The sequence below is a fragment of the Sorex fumeus genome, unplaced genomic scaffold (assembly GCF_029834395.1).
Source record: "Sorex fumeus unplaced genomic scaffold, SorFum_2.1 ptg000035l, whole genome shotgun sequence".
NCBI classification, from domain to species: Eukaryota; Metazoa; Chordata; class Mammalia; order Eulipotyphla; family Soricidae; genus Sorex; species Sorex fumeus.
Window position 1 is genome coordinate 25,131,586 of NW_026606092.1, and position 19,146 is coordinate 25,150,731.

The window sequence follows — 19,146 nt, forward strand, 5'->3', positions numbered from 1 at the left end:
CTGGTATATCAAATTTTTTGCAAGTAGTATAAAATAAATAAGAAAGTACTTTAAAATTAGATGAAGAAAAATAAAAGATGAAAACAAAAAAAAATAAAAAAAGAACGAAGATGGCAGACTTCTGTTATCTGTGTTTAGTTCTTTTTCTCCAAATGTTTCCTTTTGTTTTTACATAATTCTTATTCAATTACCATGAGATATTTACAGGCTTTCATATTTGGGTTACAATCACACAATGATCAAACAACCATCCCTCCACCAGTGCACATTCCCCACCACCAATATTCCCGGTACACCCCCCCCTTTCCACCCTCCCCCTGCCTTTATGGAGAAAGTAATCCCCATATCCTCTCTCTAATTTAGGGCATTATGGTTTACAATGCAGATACTGAGAGGTTATCATGTTTGGTTCATTATCTACTCTTATCACAAATGTATCCTTTCTTAAGAAAATAAGTGATAGCAATGTTTTGCACCAAAACTGATGTGGGTTCATCACAAATATTGCAATAGGCATTTTATTTTATTATTTTTATTTATTTTTAATTGAATCACCATAAGATCCAGTAACAAAGCTTTCATGTTTGAGTTTCAGTCATGCAATGATCGACACCCATCCCTCAACCAGTGCATATTCTCCACCACCAATGTCCCCAATATCCCCCCTCCCACCCAGCCCTCCTCCTGCGTCTATGGCAGACAATTTCCCCCATTTTCTCTCTACTTTTGGGCTTTATGGTTTACAATACAGATACTGAGAGGCTATCGCATTTGGACCTTTATCTACTTTCAACACATATCTCTCATCCTGAATTATCCCTCCAACCATCATTGACTTAGTGATCCCTTCTCTATCACAGCTGTGCAATAAGCATTTTAAAATATGGCATCTACCTATAATACTTGAACTCAAATTATGTTATTTTAAGACTAGTCTGGAATTAGGAAAACATTCAAATTCTCTCAAGTGAATTTCATTTACTCACCTTATCAGATGTCTTAATTTCTTGAATATAAGTTTTCTCTAAACTAAAATGCAATAGTGTTTCTCTCCAATGAGTGGCCATGATAATCAAGCCTATATAATACATGCATTATTAAAAAATTACTTTTTCTTCATATTTTTATTTAATAAAGTTAATATGACACAAAAGAGAAATATCATAAAAGGAATTGAGGAGTATCATAATAGAATAAAGGTTTTTTTTGTCATCTTCTCTGTGAACCCAGGAAAAGAGAGAGTGGTAGGAAGAAAGAAAGGCGAGAGAGAGAGAGAGAGAGAGAGAGAGAGAGAGAGAGAGAGAGAGAGAGAGAGAGAGAGAGAAAGGTAGGGACAAAGAAAAAAAAAGGAAGGATGCCCCTTAATTTGTTTTGAGTCACACCCAGCAATGCTCAGGGGTTACTCTTGTCTCTGTACTCAGGAATTACTCCTGGCGGTGCTTGAGGGATCATATGGGGTGCCAGGGATTGAACCAGGTCGTCCTCATGCAAGGCAAATGCTCTATCTGCTGTACTATCACTCTGGCACCTTGATCTATTTCTTAAAAACAAACAAACAAAAAACAACTTCTGGTTTATTCAGTCACTACATTCATTAGCTTTGCACAAGCTTTGCACTTTTTCTTTTTGAGGGGAGGTTGAGGGTGGGTGACACCCAACTTTGCTCCTGGCTTTGTGTTCAGAGGTTACTCAGGCAGATTCAGAGGATTTCACAGGATACTGGGAATTCAACCTGGGTCAGCAGTATGCAAGGCTAGAGCCCTACCTTGTACAATCTCTCTGGTGCCAAGATTTCAAGGATTGCCATAGAGTGGGAGAAGTTTCAGTGAAGTTTCAGTGAAACTGAATCTGAGAATAGTCAGGAACACAATAAGACATTTAAAGTGATTATAGCACTGTTACATACTGAAACCAAAGAGGCTGCCTCACTCTGCCCTCTACATGAGAAAGTTCAGTGAGAGTTAGACCAATGAAAAGAAGAAACAAAAATTGCTGTATTAAAACTGAACACTTTCTGTGCCTTTTTGTCTTCAACTACACTTTTGTATTTTAAGCGCATTAGATTATATCCATATGGGAAAAACAGGTGTCTGCTGAAAAACGACAGTTAAATCTTTATTTCTGGTCATTCTCCATTGGTCCTGGTTAGAATATGTTCAGTAATGCAGAGATGTTAGTTTATGAGTCTGAAACAAAGGTTGTGATGAATTATTTACCTAGTAGATGTAAAAAATAAGCCACCCAAATAGATTTTTAAAATATCATTAGTTGTCTAGTAGCTTGGAAATAATTTGTAAAAAGAGATACCCAAAATTGAGAGGTTTCATTAAAACTATTTTCTGTAGATTAATTAAACGTAGTGTCTGTCCTCTTCGTGTTTACCTCCCCAAATTAAAACAAAAAATGTGGGCTGACTATGTAACACTCCTTACTATATGTTAATATATTTTTTAATATCCTGATTTAAAATGGCTTGCAATCTGTATAAAATACCCAGAGAACCTTTTCAGGTGTAAAATTTCATCATTTGGGTGGTTTTTTTAACTGTTCTCCAAATCAGGCTCATTTTTACTGTAGTTTAAAATAATTTATAAATTATAAAATTAAATAATTTAATCCTATTGGTGAGAATATATTTTATGAAGTCTTTTAATAATTTCAAAAAGAAAGATGTATATTTAAGAAAAAAGTAATGGAAAGATGTCACTTAATGAAGTGCTAATTGCTGATATTTGTTCTAACAGTATATTAAAAGACAGACAAAGTTGGACATAAGTGAACGAATAGATTAGATTGCATTTATATATTTTCTTTCAAAAGAAGAGTACCCAGTATAAACTAAACTAAAGTTAAACTTTGGAGTAAGACAAATGAGTCGAAAATTAAATTGCTGGAGTGTCCTAAGGAAAGGTACTAAAATGTCTTGGTGGAGATTGGTCCATGGAACTGAGCAATTTGGGATTGATCATGTAAAGGAAGACTGAGAATTATTGCCTTCATTATTTCTATGTTCAGCTTTCAGGTCCAGGCTTGGGTGGTGGATCTACATATCAGATCTACAGTGGTAGGATTTATATTATAATTTCAAGCTTTCTAAAGACCTACTATCAGTGGATTAAAGGGACTATCATCTAATCAACATGTCTGGAAGAAATAGCATCTTCTAGTAGTGTTGAGCTATGTCATTCAGTGGTCTAGAGCCCTTGGTTCATTCTCTGAATGTTGTCTTACCTTGGTAAAAACAGTGCTAGTGTTGTTATTTTTTTAAAGTCAGTGCACACTTTTCTAAAATTAATACACACAAACACACACACACAAAACCATGTGTGTGGGCTGAGTCTTATGGATGTTTTGAGAAAACACACAATAAAAATGTTTAATAATCATAATCTAATTGATACCTAGATGAAAGTCATCTCAGAGGTTTTGACTAGGATTTAGTCAATGGACACGTTTTCATCGTGTAATAAAATATCAAAAGATAAATTGAAATATTCAGCGATAGGCATAAGACTAGCAAGGTAAAAAACAGCCTAAATATCTCCTCTTCATTTAAGGTGCATTTTGATAATACAAATATGTATGTTTCAATTCAACAGATGGTACAAAAGAGGCTCTTTAGTACTGTAAAAATAGCCATATTTTAAATAAAGGTAATATTGTTTCACCTGCTGAGTATAATATTTCTGTACAATAATTCCCTTGAGAAAAGAATGCCAATTGAGCTAAAATGGAGCAACTACTTTGAAATGACTGTTGTTTTGAAGCAACTTTGATTACTAGTGAGAAGTCAATTGGAGAAACCAAGAAATGAATACATATAATTTTTTCATCAAAAATAATACCAAACTTCAATTGATTTTTTAGAGAAAATAAATAATGTATTTTTTTCTCTTTTATTACTGTAACTCTTCTTACTGTTGAAAATGATGTGAAGAACAATGGAACTATATAGAAGTTTAAAAGGTGTGCAAAAATTTTTTAAATTTTTTTAAATTTTTAAATTTTAGGAAAGTTTTTGAACTGAAGAAAAATTTTATAGAAAGCTGGAAATATTTGAGCTATAAAGTAGCTACCTTTTGGTTTTCAAATGTTGAACTGTCACTGTTACTGTCCTCCCATTGTTCATCAATTTGCTCAAGTGCGCCCAGTATCATCTCCATTGAGACAGTTGTTACTGTGTTTGGCACATTAATCAATAAAATCTGGAGCTTGCTGCAAACATATCTAATTAAGTTTAGAACCTGCTCAAAATTATTTAAAACAAAAGCAGACCAACAGTAATTTGTAATTATCATATGTACCTAATATTAGGTATTTTAGATAATACTTGACTAAAAAAATTATATTTTATATTTATTATTGTCTTACAGAAAATTTCCTAAAAAGGAAAGTAATGACTCAATTTTTAATTTTTCAATTAAATTATTTTGTTTTATGTTTTGTTCTGATTCTGAACCTAGTAGTATTCTGAGGGTATTCCTGGTATTGTTCTCAATAGTGACCCCTGACAGTGTCCAGAGAACCATAAATGGTGCTGGAGTTTTGAAAAATAATCTGTCATATTTAAGACAAATACCTTACCTCCTGGGCTGGAGCGATAGCACAGTGGTAGGGCGTTTGCCTTGCACGCAGCCAACGTGGCTGACCCGAGTTCAATTCCTCCGCCCCTCTCGGAGAGCCTGGCAAGCTACCGAGAGTGACTCGCCCGAACGGCAGAGCCTGGCAAGCTCCCCGTGACGTATTCGATATGCCAAACACAAACAACAAAGTCTCCAATGGAGACGTTACTGGGCCCTCTTGAGCAAATCGGTGAACAATGGGAGGACATTATTATTATTATTACCTTACCTCCTATACTCTCTTTGACCTTCTAAAATATTTTAACATCTTACTTTATGTTAGATACTGTGATAGCTGCTTATTATTCCCTGATAACCAAACAGAATATTTTTCATGCCCTTTTGGAATCTACAATTTGGTAAGGAACTAAAATACTAAGTAAATATTTTTTAAACGTAATTATAAAGTATAGGTAGTATTGAAGAAACAGTTCCCTTCTAGAAAGCATTTGTACTACTCATCTCTGCTGTCTATGGCAATTACTCATTATTTCAGTTAAAACATCAGGACAGATTATTTTGTGAAGTTCCATAGTTTATTATGTTTGCATGGCTTCATTAAATTAATCATAATAATTTATTTAGAATCCAATGTACAACTTATCTAATTAGATGGTTATAGCTATTAAGGACAAATAATTATGTGCTATCATATCAAACTATATATCTAGAAAATGACATATATTATGTCTGTCTGTGCTTATCACTGATCATTTATGAACACTGACATAATTTGATATAAGTTAAATTATTCACATCATCAATGTATTGTAACCTACTGGTAGGTTTCAAAAATTGATTTATGTAATTGTTAATAAGCTCATCCTAATATTTTCTCTAATAGTACAATGAGAATTCACTTTCTATATAGAGTCAAAATAAAGCATGCTCTAAAGTTCTACCAAGACAAAATCTTCCATTCACAGTTCCTATCAGGTAGAATTATATTTGATTGCTTAATGAATGATTCTATCGCTCACTTGCCAACCGCTATAACCAAAATCTATTCCCTACTCTAATATCAGCCTGTAATATTGGTTCAGTAGTTAGTAACTGAACAAAGTTTTTGCTAAGACTCTTTATTCTATTTCTCTCTTTCACAGATGAGTGCTCGCTGAACAATGGAGGCTGTAGCAACCACTGTTCTGTTGTCCCTGGAAGAGGAATTGTCTGTTCTTGCCCTGAAGGACTTCAGCTCAGCAAAGACAATAAAACGTGTGAAATTGTGGATTATTGTAGCAATCATCTTAAGTGCAGTCAAGTATGTGAGCAGCACAAGCACACAGTCAAGTGCTCATGTTATGAAGGGTGGAAGCTGGATGTGGATGGTGAAGGTTGCACAAGTGTTGGTGAGTAGATACATATTTTCCTGTATTTAAGGATACTAACAGCTGTTTTTTTGTATGTGTGTTATATATCTTGATATTTCGGAATGAAACTTGAGAAAAAATGCCTAAATATTCTTAAAGAAATTAACAAAAGATTCAGCTGACTTTGGATAAGATTTATGAATAAAATATCTCATTTTGGATCTACTGCAAAGTTGTCTGGATTGAAAGAATTACAATATCCCTTATAAACTCCTTGTCATTACAATCTGTTACATTGTTATATTTTCTTTAAATACTGTTCTCATCTTTTATAAGAGTTTACTTGTGTATGTTCCAAAGTTTTTGGTTTCTTGCACACGTCAAAACTTTTTAGAAGCCTCCAAAACACATCTGTTCCCAATACTCAGAATTGCATTTTTTACATATTTACACAGATAATGAATATGGTGCTCCTGGGCCATCTGAGAGCCTTATATAAACTAAGGATGTGCTCTGACACTTGAGATGTCTTCTGGATCCTTCAAATAATATTTATATAACTCTAGAAAAATAACTTTCTTTGGATATGGTTCTTGTTATAAGTACCTATTTGCCGCAGACTGGCTCGGTCGGGAACCACCAGGCTGAGGGAACGTGGGAGAAGGTTTACAGGAAAGCAGGAGATTCGGCGATGACAGACAGACACCAACACAAGTGAGGCTGAGTGCTGCTGCAAATTTACTGAGCACAGAGTTCCTTTTTTATACAGTCAAGGCAAAATCATAGAACAAAGGGTCAGAATACAATCGGACATTACATCTTATCGTGGTTACTTATTGGTGACATATTCCAAAAAATATCGAGGGACAAAAACACTTTCTTAATACACTTCTTGCATTAAATTAGGACAAAACATTTACCTATGAATTCTTTACAGTGATTACACAGGATTTAATGTCTAACCATGGTTCCCCTTTCTACAGAGTTCTCTATCATTGTTTTTCTTCAGCAACTTTTGTTTTCATCTAACAGGGTCTTAACCACACATCACAATCCAGGAATGGTCTCTGACCTTCCCATATATTGGTTTGCAACACTTTGTTTTTCTGTTAATAAACTCCAGGGTGTATGTGCCTAGATCAGTTTTTGTATGAGGGGATAAAAGTTTCACAATGTCCCTCATTCTCTCATACGGTAACTTATTGTTTTCTTTTATGTTAGGCGCCCTTGCTTGAAATTAAGGGCTGTACTGTATGCTAAGAATCTAATTGTTTCAGCCACAATATTTGGCGGTTTTTCTGGCTCCTGTTATTGTTTGGTTTCACTTATGACTCCTGACCTTTGTCGAACCTAACATCTCCTTAGTTTCCTACAGATTTCACAATGATTAAAAGCAAACTATAACTACAAAGCTTCTACCTATTAATTCTAAATACCTAACTTATAAGTAAAATTGGCAGGCAACCATTATAAACTCCATCCGGGATGCAGAAGGGCCACATACCAAAGTGCCGCAGAAGCACACAAAGCAGGATAAGAAAAAGGGGGCGCCGGAGGCATAGACCCAAATTACACGAACCTCCCTTTCCCGTGGGGCCTGGGCCAGGCCCAGGTCACCATAGCAGGTTGCTACGCGGGCGACACCGTTGACGGCGTGGCACCTATTTATAATAATCAATATTTGTATAACTCTGGGCCTGTGTAAATAGAAATAGTACACAGAATGCTAAGGTAAATATAAAAGCTATTAAGTATTATTAAATATGCATATGCTGATAATTTGTCTACCAATATTTCTGATAGTAACATTATATGACCCAGGCACACAAGTTTATCAGCAATAAACTTTTCATGGACTTGTAGGATTATTTGCATACCAGTCGGTGGGTTAAAGATTGGTATCCACAGCAATCTTCTGCCTACAGGTTGACGCTGGTCAACAGATGTAGAAAGGTTGAAAATCACTCGTCTGGGCCTGAGTGATAGGACAGGAGGTAGGGCATTTGCCTTGCATGCACCTGAACCAGGTTCCATCTGCAGCATCCCATATGGTCCCCAAGCACTACCAGGAATGATTCCTGAGTGCAGAGCCAGGAGTAACACTTGAGCATCTCGGGGTGTGACCCAAAAGGCTAAAAAAAAGGAAAGAAATGGAACCACTTGTCTACTGCCTTGATTACAACTGCTGGTCCTTAAACCCAGGACTTCTGCTGGTCTTCTGGTGACAAATGGGTGATGAATCCTGGCATAGGTTATTTTCTACAATGGCAAAAGCAAACAGGCTTTACTATGTTCTATTTAAACTCTAATCCCCCAGTTGATGTTTGTTTATTACGCATGTGATCCTAGAGAGAATGCTTAAGGCTTCTTGAATCTTGGATTACTCCGTTTTCAAATATCAGTGTTAAGAAAATTTACCCTGAGAGCACTTTGCTAGAGTAACCTGAAATACTTGTTACCAGGGTATTGGGCACTTTAGGAATAATGGATCTGCACTGTCTTCTCCAGATTCTTAATTTGAGTCCTAAGAACAGAGTTTTATGAGTAGGTTGTAAAGGAATTATCGATTTTGGAGGGGAAAATGATTCTCTTTTGTGTTCTTTAACATTTCACTGATGGACATGAGGAATGGAACAGCGAGTAGGGCACTTGTCCTTAACAAAACAGACCTGGGTTTGATCCCAGACACCATTTATCATCCCCCAAACTCTTCCAAAAGGGATCCCTTACCATAGAGCTAGGAATAAGCCCTGCACACTGTTGGGTGTGCTCCCAACAATTTTTTTTATTCTCACTGAAGGAGCATTTCTTTAATTTTGAGTAGATGACAAGACTAACAAAAGTTCTAGCAGTAACTATGACTTTGTCTCCAGTGGAAATAATATTCATATTAATATCATGATAGAAGTATTGGTGGCATCCAAACACATCCTATATTTCAGCTTTACAAACAATTATTATCTAAATAGACATTGGAAGACACTGCTCAATCATGTTGTTGAAAGGATGAATTAAAAACACGGGTAGTGTTACATCTAATTTGTTCCTTTTTGATCTCTATATATGCATTTTAGTATACCTAATTCTATTGTTTGTACATATATTTTTGAACATTTTTTTTCATTTTTGTATTTTTCCAATTTTTTTTATTTGTAAGTGTTGCATATTCTTTGCCAGATTACTAAGTATCTAAACAGTTTTGCTGTTTCTTCTACTGTTGTTTAACTTTCACTATAAAGACCATTCATATTTGGAGAGATAGTAAAGGGGCTAAGACATTTACACTGCTGTCTCCAAAACCCATTTCAAATCTCCATATAGTCCCCCAAGCATTGCTAGGTAATCCCGGAACTGAGCCAGGAGTAAGCCCTGAGCACCACTGTGACATAAAACACCAAGTAAATTAATTAATGAAATAATAAAAATCATAATTCTATATATTCTTTAAGACCTATTGTGTTGCATATTTCTCATTCAATGCAACGTTTTCCCAATTATTTTGTCTTCTACATACTTCTAATTTCTAAACCTATCGTTTTTGTTTACAAAGAACTTGATCAAATTACACACTATATATTTTTTTTCAGTATATTAGTTTCTTGTACCATATGTGGCTTCTTGGGCTGGAGTGATAGCACAGAGAGAAGGGTGTTTGCCTTGCAAGCAGCTGACTGGAGTTCTATTCCTCTGCCCCTTTCAGAGAGCCCAGCAAGCTAGCAAGAGTATCTCGCCTGCACGGCAAAGCCTGACAAGCTACCCGTAATGTATTTGATATGCCAACACAGTAACAACAAGTCTCACAATAATAATGTTACTGGTGCCCACTCCAGCAAATCGATGAACAATGGGAGGACAGTGCTACCATACCTGGCTTCTTATTCAATAATAGAAAAGTAACATTTATTCAATAAGTATAGTTTCAAAAAATATTATTTAATTTTTACTTTAACTATTGTATTGTGGCAAGCACGTGTGTGTGTGTGTGTGTGTGTGTGTGTGGTTGTATTTTTCTGGCAATTAACATTTAATTTCTATAGGCATGAATTTTTTGTTTGTTCATTTTTGGGGGGTAACACCTGGTGATTTTCAAGTTTTACTGGCAAAGCACTCAGAAATTATCCCTGGTAGTGCGCTCCAGAGACCATATGGAATGCTGGTATTAACCAGAATTGGACAAGTGCAAGGCAAACTCTGTACTATCCCTCCAGCTCCAATAGGCCTGGGTTTCTAACAGAATTTTTTTCATTACACTATTTTTCCTTCTAGGCTATAATGTAAGATACTGAAAAAAAATAGCAATTGTTGTAATTATATAGTCATTTAATTTATGTGCATGTTTGGAGTAGAGAAACAGATCAAATATTGATCTTAGACACATTTACAATAATATTTTATGTGAGAATTGACTCCATGCCTGATTTTTCAAAATTCATGTGACAAGATGATTGACTTATTTTACTGGTTTTGTACTTTATGAAACCAATTATAACTTATGTTCAATTGAGAATGCTTCAACATTTGAATATAAGTGGTTAGGCACAAAGATAATTATTCTAATGGAATTGACTCCTTTCACTTTTAGCTAAGAATGAAACTCTAACAATATAGTACCGTTCCTTACCTGATTTCATTTATAATTTGAGTGAAACAAAACTTTCTTTTACCTTGTAAAGCTAAAGTGGTGCTTTTCTTCTATGGTGCATTTAGTCCGCTAGTCTTTGTTCCTCCTCAAGCGACATAGTATACCAAAAAATGTCATTGGCTACATTTATAAGCTTCTGTCTATGCCAGTTTTCTATGAATTTAAAAAATATTATTTTCAGGCTAAATTTTAAGAAGATGACTTATTGTATATAGTTAATTCACTTTATTATTAAAAATATAAAACAGATTCAAAGTTCAATAAAGAGAGCATGAGCCATTGGATTTTTTGAAATCATATTTTTTTACTTTCTCCTTTATTTATTTTTTCTATTATCCCTAGTCTGAGTCCCTCTTTAAAATGTATTCTTTTGTGGAATAGATTTTTTTCTTCTGCTTTAGATTTTTAAGAATAACAGTTATCTTCATGCTTTAACTTGAAACTGTGAATACCCAGTTCTAAGTTGTTTCAAATTTTTCTTTGCAGTTTTCTTATATGTTCACTCTCCTAAGTTACATACAAAGTACCTTTCACTAATTGCTAAAATAATTTTATTTTCTATACGTTTGTGTTTCTTTATGACCTACTGGTATCATGTTAGTTCGTATGATTATTTCTATAGCATTGTAGCACTGTAGCACTGTCCTCCCATTGTTCATCGATTTGCTCGAGTGGGCACCAGTGACATTACCATTGTCAGACTCTTTGTTACTCTTTTTTGCATAATGAATACAACACAGGCTGGATACTCTTGGTAGCTTGCTGGACTCTCTGGGAGGGATGGAGGAATCAAACCCGGGTCAGCTGTGTGCAAAACACACACCCTACCTGCTGTGCTATCTCTCTAGCCTATTATTTCTATAAATACTATTTTATAAAGATTTATTTTTTAATTTTATAAGTCAGGTCACTTGAATAAGATAAACTGATTCCATTTCTTATATATTTACCTTTAACTGCATGGTCCATCACTTTTCTCCTGAATGATTGAAATGTTCAACAAATTTAAAACTAAAGTAGTTTTTCTTTAAAAATATGAATATATAGTTTATTTTTCTGATTTAATTTATTTTTGATTTCTGACTTGTTGTTTTAAGGATAGTCTGACTTGAAAGTATGAATACTATTTCTTGAAAAATTAAAAACAGTAATTTAGCAACATTTGTTTTAATTTTCTCAGCCTGAATTAGAGTTGTACTGTGCTCAAGGCTATCTCTTGGCCAAGCTCGAGAATCATATATGGTGCTGGGGAATCAAACCCAGATTTTTTACATGCAAGCCAAGAAACTTATCTCCTGAACTATCTCTCTGACCAAGTTTTGTATTTTTAAATTTTAGTCATTTCACATCTCATTCAAGAAAAGAAATTAGGTTTAAAGCTCAAAATTCTTAAACAATTATTTCTTATTGGTGTCTTGTGCTTTTTATCTAAAACTTAATCCTCACATATCTGTGTGTCTCCTTGATGAAGTCGTTTCCATTCTGTGGAATTCCTGTGAATTTAAATATAATTTTTGTGGCAGTTATAGATCACATATAATGTTTCCTGCTATTTGATTCTATTTCACCAGTTTATCTGAAATTTTTTGTCTAGTATTCACTCTTTCTCTTGTCCTTCAATTATTGACATTTCTGTCAGTGGTTCCAGATATTATTTTTCAGTTTAGTTCTTACAACTTAAAATCATTTTGCTCAGAACCTTTCCTCCCCCATCCGTTCTCCACTTGCTAATTTTATATAGAGTATTTTTTGGAATCAGTTATGTTTCTTAAATTGAGGCAAATTTTTCAGTGCTAATCAGCACACTGGCTAATATGCTGGCTGGTAGTCACTTACATTATAATCACAACATCAACAATTACTCTGCCTTATTTTCTGTATTTTTTCTTTTGGATTCACACCCGGCATTGCACAGAGGTTATTTCTGGTTCATACACTCAGGAATTAGTCCTGGAAGTGCTCGGGGTACCATGTCTCGGGGTACCATGTCTGTTGCTGGGAATCAAACCCGGGTCGGCAGCGTGCAAGGCCGCGTGCAAGGCAAAAAAACTCTGTGCTATCACTCCACCCCCTCTGGCTTATTTTCTTACATTGTCTTATTTCTTCAGTTTGGAAAGAAAACATTGAGACAAGAAAAGTTGTACCATTTTGTACTGAAACGAGAGTATAAAATCTAGCTGCAAAGAATATAATTAATAAAAATGTGTCAGATATGAAATAAAAATTAGTAATTAGCAGATACGCTATCATTAGAACTAATAGGTAAGAAATATAAGGAAACTCAGGAATGAGGTCATGGAGTTTAACACCTCACCATGATTTTCTTATCAATCTTAATAAATAACAACTTTATAAATTTATCCTCTACAAACAGTTTAAAATAGCATTGTTTTACTTATAAAAAGAAATCAAAATTCTTTAGCTGGTTATTTAGGGTCTCTTTTTTCTTGTTTTATGTGTAATCAAAATGGAAATTTTACTATTCTTAGTTAAGAGTTTCTATCCAGTTAAATTCTTGTTTTTGTCACTGTCACTGTCACTGTCCTCCTGTTCTTCATCGATTTGCTCAAGCGGGTCCAGTAACATCTCCATTGGAGACTTTGTTGTTACTGTGTCTGGCATACAGAATACATCACGGGGAGCTTGCCAGGCTCTGCTGTGCGGGCGAGATACTCTCGGTAGCTTGCCGGGCTCTCCGAGAGGGGCGGAGGAATCGAACTCGGGTCGGCCATGTTGGCTGCATGCAAGGCAAACGCCCTACCACTGTGCTATTGCTCCAACCCAAATGCTTGTTTTTAAAATTAGTAATCAGAGTAAATGCATGATCATCAAGAATATATAATTTCACAGGCATAACTTCATTTAGTATCTTTTAATGATCTATCATCAATACAAATTTTCAGCATGACAATATGTACTATACTTTCTCTGCACACTTGAATCTAACATGAATTTCTTCAAAACTCCCTCCTCTGTGAATAATTTCTACAAATTTATTATTTTATAAACTTTATTGATCAAGCATCTGAAATGGAATAGGTAATTAACTTATTAACGTAAACAAATTTTATGACTACTTCTCTGATTATACCTAATGAAACAAACAGGGAGATAGATTATTTCATGTTTCCAGGGTTTAGAGCTAAAAGATGTTACAGCAAAGATTTTAAAATTATAATAAAATTATAACAAATATAAAAATCACCTTCATGCACATTGAGCATTCAATATATAGGACCAATACTGTAAAAAATCTTTAAGGGCGGCCAGAGGGGACCCAATGGCTCTTGACCTCGCCACCCACATTTTGGGGTGGACCCGGACGCTCACCCAGCCAGATGACGAAGGAGATGAGGGCCAATAAGGTAGATTGATCAGTTGCCATTTATTCCATTCTCCCCACACACCTGCCCCAGTCTCTGAGGCTCCGATTCTGGACTCACACTGCTCCTCATCCCTGTCTTCTTCTGTCTCTCCTGCTCATCTCTCTGCACTCCATCTCGCAGCTTGGGCTCTCCCTCTCTCCATGCTTGCTCCTATATTCTTCTACATTCTTCTCTCTCTGTCTCCCTTACTAGTCTCTCCGTGGTCCATCTTGCTGGCCTGTGCTCTCTCCTCTCTCCTCAGGCCTCTTGTCTCCAACTCCCTTATTTCTCCAGGCTGACACTGCCCCCAGTCAGGTAGCCAAATCAACATAAGAAAGCCCTTCCTGAGGACCCACCAGCTTCAAAGGGAACACCATCAAGAATATTCCAAAACCCTTCCTGACTGCCCATGGACAAAATACACCTTAATGTGTTTTTCACTTTTCCTCAGTCCAATAGCTATCAACATATAAATAGTAGCTACTTTTGTATGGACACAGTAAGAGATAACATTGAGACTTGTAGGGTAGCTCTCCTGGGACCATTTTGCCACAGACTCACACTACAGCTCAGGCCAGATTAATTATTCCTAAATGTAGTAGGGTCCAAATCTAGTCATTACATTTGGATCATGACCTCATTTGTTCATGACCAAGCTCTTAACTTATAGTAAAGCATTATGGCGCTTTGGCAAGGCCCATCTCGATACCAGGGTAGCACATAGCTTACCGTTTGCCCTGGTTCCATCCAGTCCCTCATCGGGACCCTGCTTTTGGAGGCGCAAGGAAGTAAAGGCAGCTGAGGCTTAGGTGAGAGAACAGATGTCCAAGAGGGAAATATCACTGAGAGTCACATTACAAAAGCATGTCTTCTTGTGTCAATACAAAAAGGATATTTCCCTGAATAAACTATGCAAAGAACTTAGGGAGAAGAGCAAAACAATATTTACAAGTCAACAGAGCACAAAGAAAGTTACAAATAAACATAAAGGTATAGGAGCACTGTGATGGGAGCAACACATTAAACCTAAACTACCTGAGGCCATGAAGGAAGAACAAAACAGTGTTATCCTGCACAATACTATATTATTGTAAAAGTATAAAGTCCCTTATCAAATAAGGAGTAAGTATACTTTTCTTATAGAGTGCAACCATAAACACCATGAATGAATGCCATGCTCTGTGCCAAAGGGCTGAGAAGTTTACACTTTTTAAAGCTTAAGAAATTTTAAAAGAAGCTTCTTTAATGTTCTTAGAAAACTGGTTTCAAGACTATGAGTCCCCTAATCTATTACCTGTTTATGAAGCTCTGTGTTGTTACCTCAAACAGAAATTTTGATATAGGTGATAGACCATTTTTAATAAGATGTTCATTTCCTTCCTTCCTTCCTTCTTTCCTTCCTTCCTTCCTTCCTTCCTTCCTTCCTTCCTTCCTTCCTTCCTTCCTTCCTTCTTTCCTTTCTCCCTTCCTTCCTTCCTTCCTTCCTTCCTTTCTTCCACCCTTCCTTCTACTCTTCCTTCCTTCTTTCTCCCTTCCTTCCTTCCTCCCTTTCTTCCACCCTTCCTTCCTTCCTTCCTTCCTTCTTTCTTCCACCCTTCCTTCATTTCTTCCTTCCTTCCTTCATTCCTTCCTCGCTTTCTTCCTCCCTTCCTTCCTTCCTTCCTTCCTTCCTTCCTTCCTTCCTCCCTTTCTTCCACCCTTCCTTCGTTTCTTCCTTCCTTCCTTCCTTCCTTCCTTCCTTCCGAGGTTTCTTCCTCCCTTCCTCCCTCCATTCCTTCCTTCCTTCCTTCCTTCCTTCCTTCCTTCCTTCCTTCCTTCCTTCTTCCCTCCCTCCCTCCCTCCGTTCCTTCCTTCCTTCCTTCCTTCCTTCCTTCCTTCCTTCCTTCCGAGGTTTCTTCCTCCCTTCCTCCCTCCATTCCTTCCTTCCTTCCTTCCTTCCTTCCTTCCTTCCTTCCTTCCTTCCTTCCTTCCTTCCTTCCTTCTTCCCTCCCTCCCTCCCTCCGTTCCTTCCTTCCTTCCTTCCTTCCTTCCTTCCTTCCTTCCTTCCTTCCTTCCTTCCTTACTTCCTTACTTCCTCTCTTTCCCAGCATTTTCTTCTGGCTCTTGGTGTCTCAAGTGATATACTTCTATAAATCTTAAAGACTTTCCTTTGTAAATTTCTTTATTATCTTGATGCTTTCAATATTCTCTCTTTATCTTTGGCTGCTGTCATTTGGGTTATAATCTGTCTTGAAGTTTTTCTCTTGGTCTATTTTTTTACTGTGACCTCTCTGGACTCTTGAATCTTAATTCCTGCCTTTCTAACTCTGGGAAATTCTTAGCTATGTTTTTGAATCTAGTAGTTCTTCATTAAATTTGCCTTTCTATTCTTCAGGGTCTCTGATGAGTCATGCTGTTTCACTTGATTTCATCCAATTAGTTGTCTGGTGTGTTCATTTTTTTTTTAAACTTCTTACCATATTATGTTTTTTTTTTTACATTTTCAAGCACCTTGATCTTTTCCTCAGCTATTATTCTGTAGTTCAGGCTCGTGTGTGTTATTGTGTGTGTATTTTAATCAGCATTTATATTATTAATCCCTGTCATTCCTGCATTTTGAATTCTCATTTCTGCTCTCATACTTTCTTTTTTTGTGTTGAATCACCGTGAGATATAGCTACAAACTTTCATGTTTGGGTTTGGGTTTTAGTGATACAATTATAGAGCATCCATCCTCCACAAGTGCACATTCTCCACCACCAATGTCCCCAGTATACCCCACCGTTTCCAACCTCCCTTTGCCTGTATGGCAGATAATTTCCACCCATACACTCTCTCTACTTTTGGGCATTATTGTTTGCAACATGGATACTGTGAGACCATCTATCACTTATCACTTAATCACTTAATCCCCGTTATTCATCGATTTACTCCAGCGGGTGCCAGTAACATCTCCATTCATCCCGGTTGCGTGCTAGCGTAGCCCAATGGTATCTGTTCGTTCTAGGAACATGCAGAGCCTCAAACCGATCATTCAGGGTCTTGACGAAGACTTGACGAGACTATCTATATTGGTCCTTTATCCATTTTCATTTGGTCCTTTATCTACTTTCAGCACATATCTCCCATGCCAAATGATTCTCCAACCTTCAATTGAGTTAGTGATCCCTTCTCTATTCTATCTGCCTTTTCCTCCAGCTAATGAGACAGACTTTCAACTATGGAACAATATTCCTGGCCCTTGTCTTATACTTTCTTATATAGGTATGGCTTGCTGACTACAAAGGCTTGTGCCTTTATTTCCTTGTGCTCATTGAACATATTCAACGTAGTGTCACTAAAGTCACTCAGTGTTTCCAGAACTGGTTGGTACTGGTAGAGACTTTGTGTTATCATCTGATATCACTGACCTTGGTGATTTCTATTTGCCTTCTCATTGCTTTTGTTGTATTCCTGCTGTGCCGAGGGTGACTTCTCCTAGTTTAGAGATTTGAAAGAGAGAATATGGTAGAGGGAGTTGGGCATGGAGGCCACTGGGGCTCAACTTGCACAAAACCGGATATGTTTCTAGATGAAAAAAGGATCCAGAATGTCAACTGGGAGGTTGTCATCAACTGAAGTATTGGAAGAGCTAGCAGGGGGTTAGCATATGTGGATATGACCAGCTGAAAAGAACTCAACTGCATACTTTTATAAGTTACTGCTAAACGATTTTGCAATTTTGTTGATTCTCTGTTACTAATGGCCAGCATTATTGTCCCAGTGTTTCAGTGAACAAACTATGAGATAAAAGGTGTTTCATGAGGCTTACTTATGAAAATATGAATAAAGTGGACCACATATATATCTATAAATAGATATACATATACATGTATACATATACATATACATATACATATATATGTGTGTTTTATTTCTGTTATGGACAAATATAACTTCAAAATGATTGTAGAATTTATGTTCCTCTACCATTTTATAATAGTTCCTGATTTCCCTAGTCATCACTATTACTTGATAGAATGATGGGTATAAAGCATGCTCCTCCACTTAATAGAAGTATGATTCTGGTGTATTATTTATCTAACTTTTCTTTGCCTCTTCCCATGCAAGGTGAAAATAAGCATCACCCATTTTCTAAGGCTTTGCTACATTCATAGTCATTTTCCTATTTATAGTTTATTATTGATTCTCTCTCCTTATTTAGGTACTTATAAATTGGCATGTTTATGCATTTTTATATATTGGCATTACCACACATTTCATATAATTTATTAGTATTTCAAACAAATGGCATAGTTTTTGATAGCCTATTTTCTTGATTTCATCAATTTTTGTTATCATGTTTAAATTTTATTTGAAAATTCTATATTTTCTGGACTTTTGAATTTATTTTATAAATTTTGAAAAGTTTAATTATATATTTAATTTAGTTATTCATGCTACATAGACAAGAAATAGCACTGAATTATTGGCATTTGTAATTTTTTTCTTAAATATTACCAAAGCTTTATATACACGCACAAATCAACGTGAAAGAGGCAAAATGTATAATTCTGGGTAATACTGGATTATATTACTATTTGTACTACTGCACTATTCACATATGCCCATACTCATTACCATGTTTCATTTTTAGAAAAGTCTTAATACATGTATTCAAGAATATTAGACCTTTTTAAATCATGAAGTTCAGAGATAGCAGTATATTCACAAAAGAGTGCAACTATTGCCACTGTTTTATTTTAAAAATAGTTTTAGATGCTTCTCAAAACAAATCCTGTAGATGAAAAAAATCACTCTCCGTTAATCATGTAGTACGCAGATACTTTGGGATTGGCTTCTTTCACTGGACCACGTTTTTTCAAGAACAACCATGTTTTAGCACATATCGCTATTTCAATTATATCTTTGCTGAATAATTTATTGTTTTTATATGCTACACTGCCTTTGGTTTTTCCATTCAAAATTAAGTTTATGGACAAATTATTTTAATTTTACGATCCTAATGAGCAAAACTGGTATAAATATTTTGTACAATTATGTGGGTCAAGTATTTTTTTCTATTGATAACATAAATAGAATTTCTAGGTCTTACAATAAATTAATGTTCAAACTTTTAAGGAGCTGGAAACATTTTCTTTTCCTATTTTTATTTTTTTAAACTTTTTTTATTTTTTTTAATTTTTTTAAAATTTTTTTTTTTATTAGTGAAACACCATGAGGTACAG

The 19,146-nt window shown here is 35.7% G+C and overlaps 1 protein-coding gene across 1 annotated transcript in view; it reads left to right on the forward strand.

The window, feature by feature from the left end:
• Window positions 1-19,146, forward strand: part of LRP1B (LDL receptor related protein 1B) — a 1,985,988-nt gene that overhangs the window by 1,258,207 nt on the left and 708,635 nt on the right. Inside the window, exon 23 of the mRNA XM_056117551.1 lies at window positions 5,726-5,971. Coding sequence (XP_055973526.1) covers window positions 5,726-5,971 — 246 coding nt within the window. The remainder of the gene's footprint in view (window positions 1-5,725; window positions 5,972-19,146) is intronic.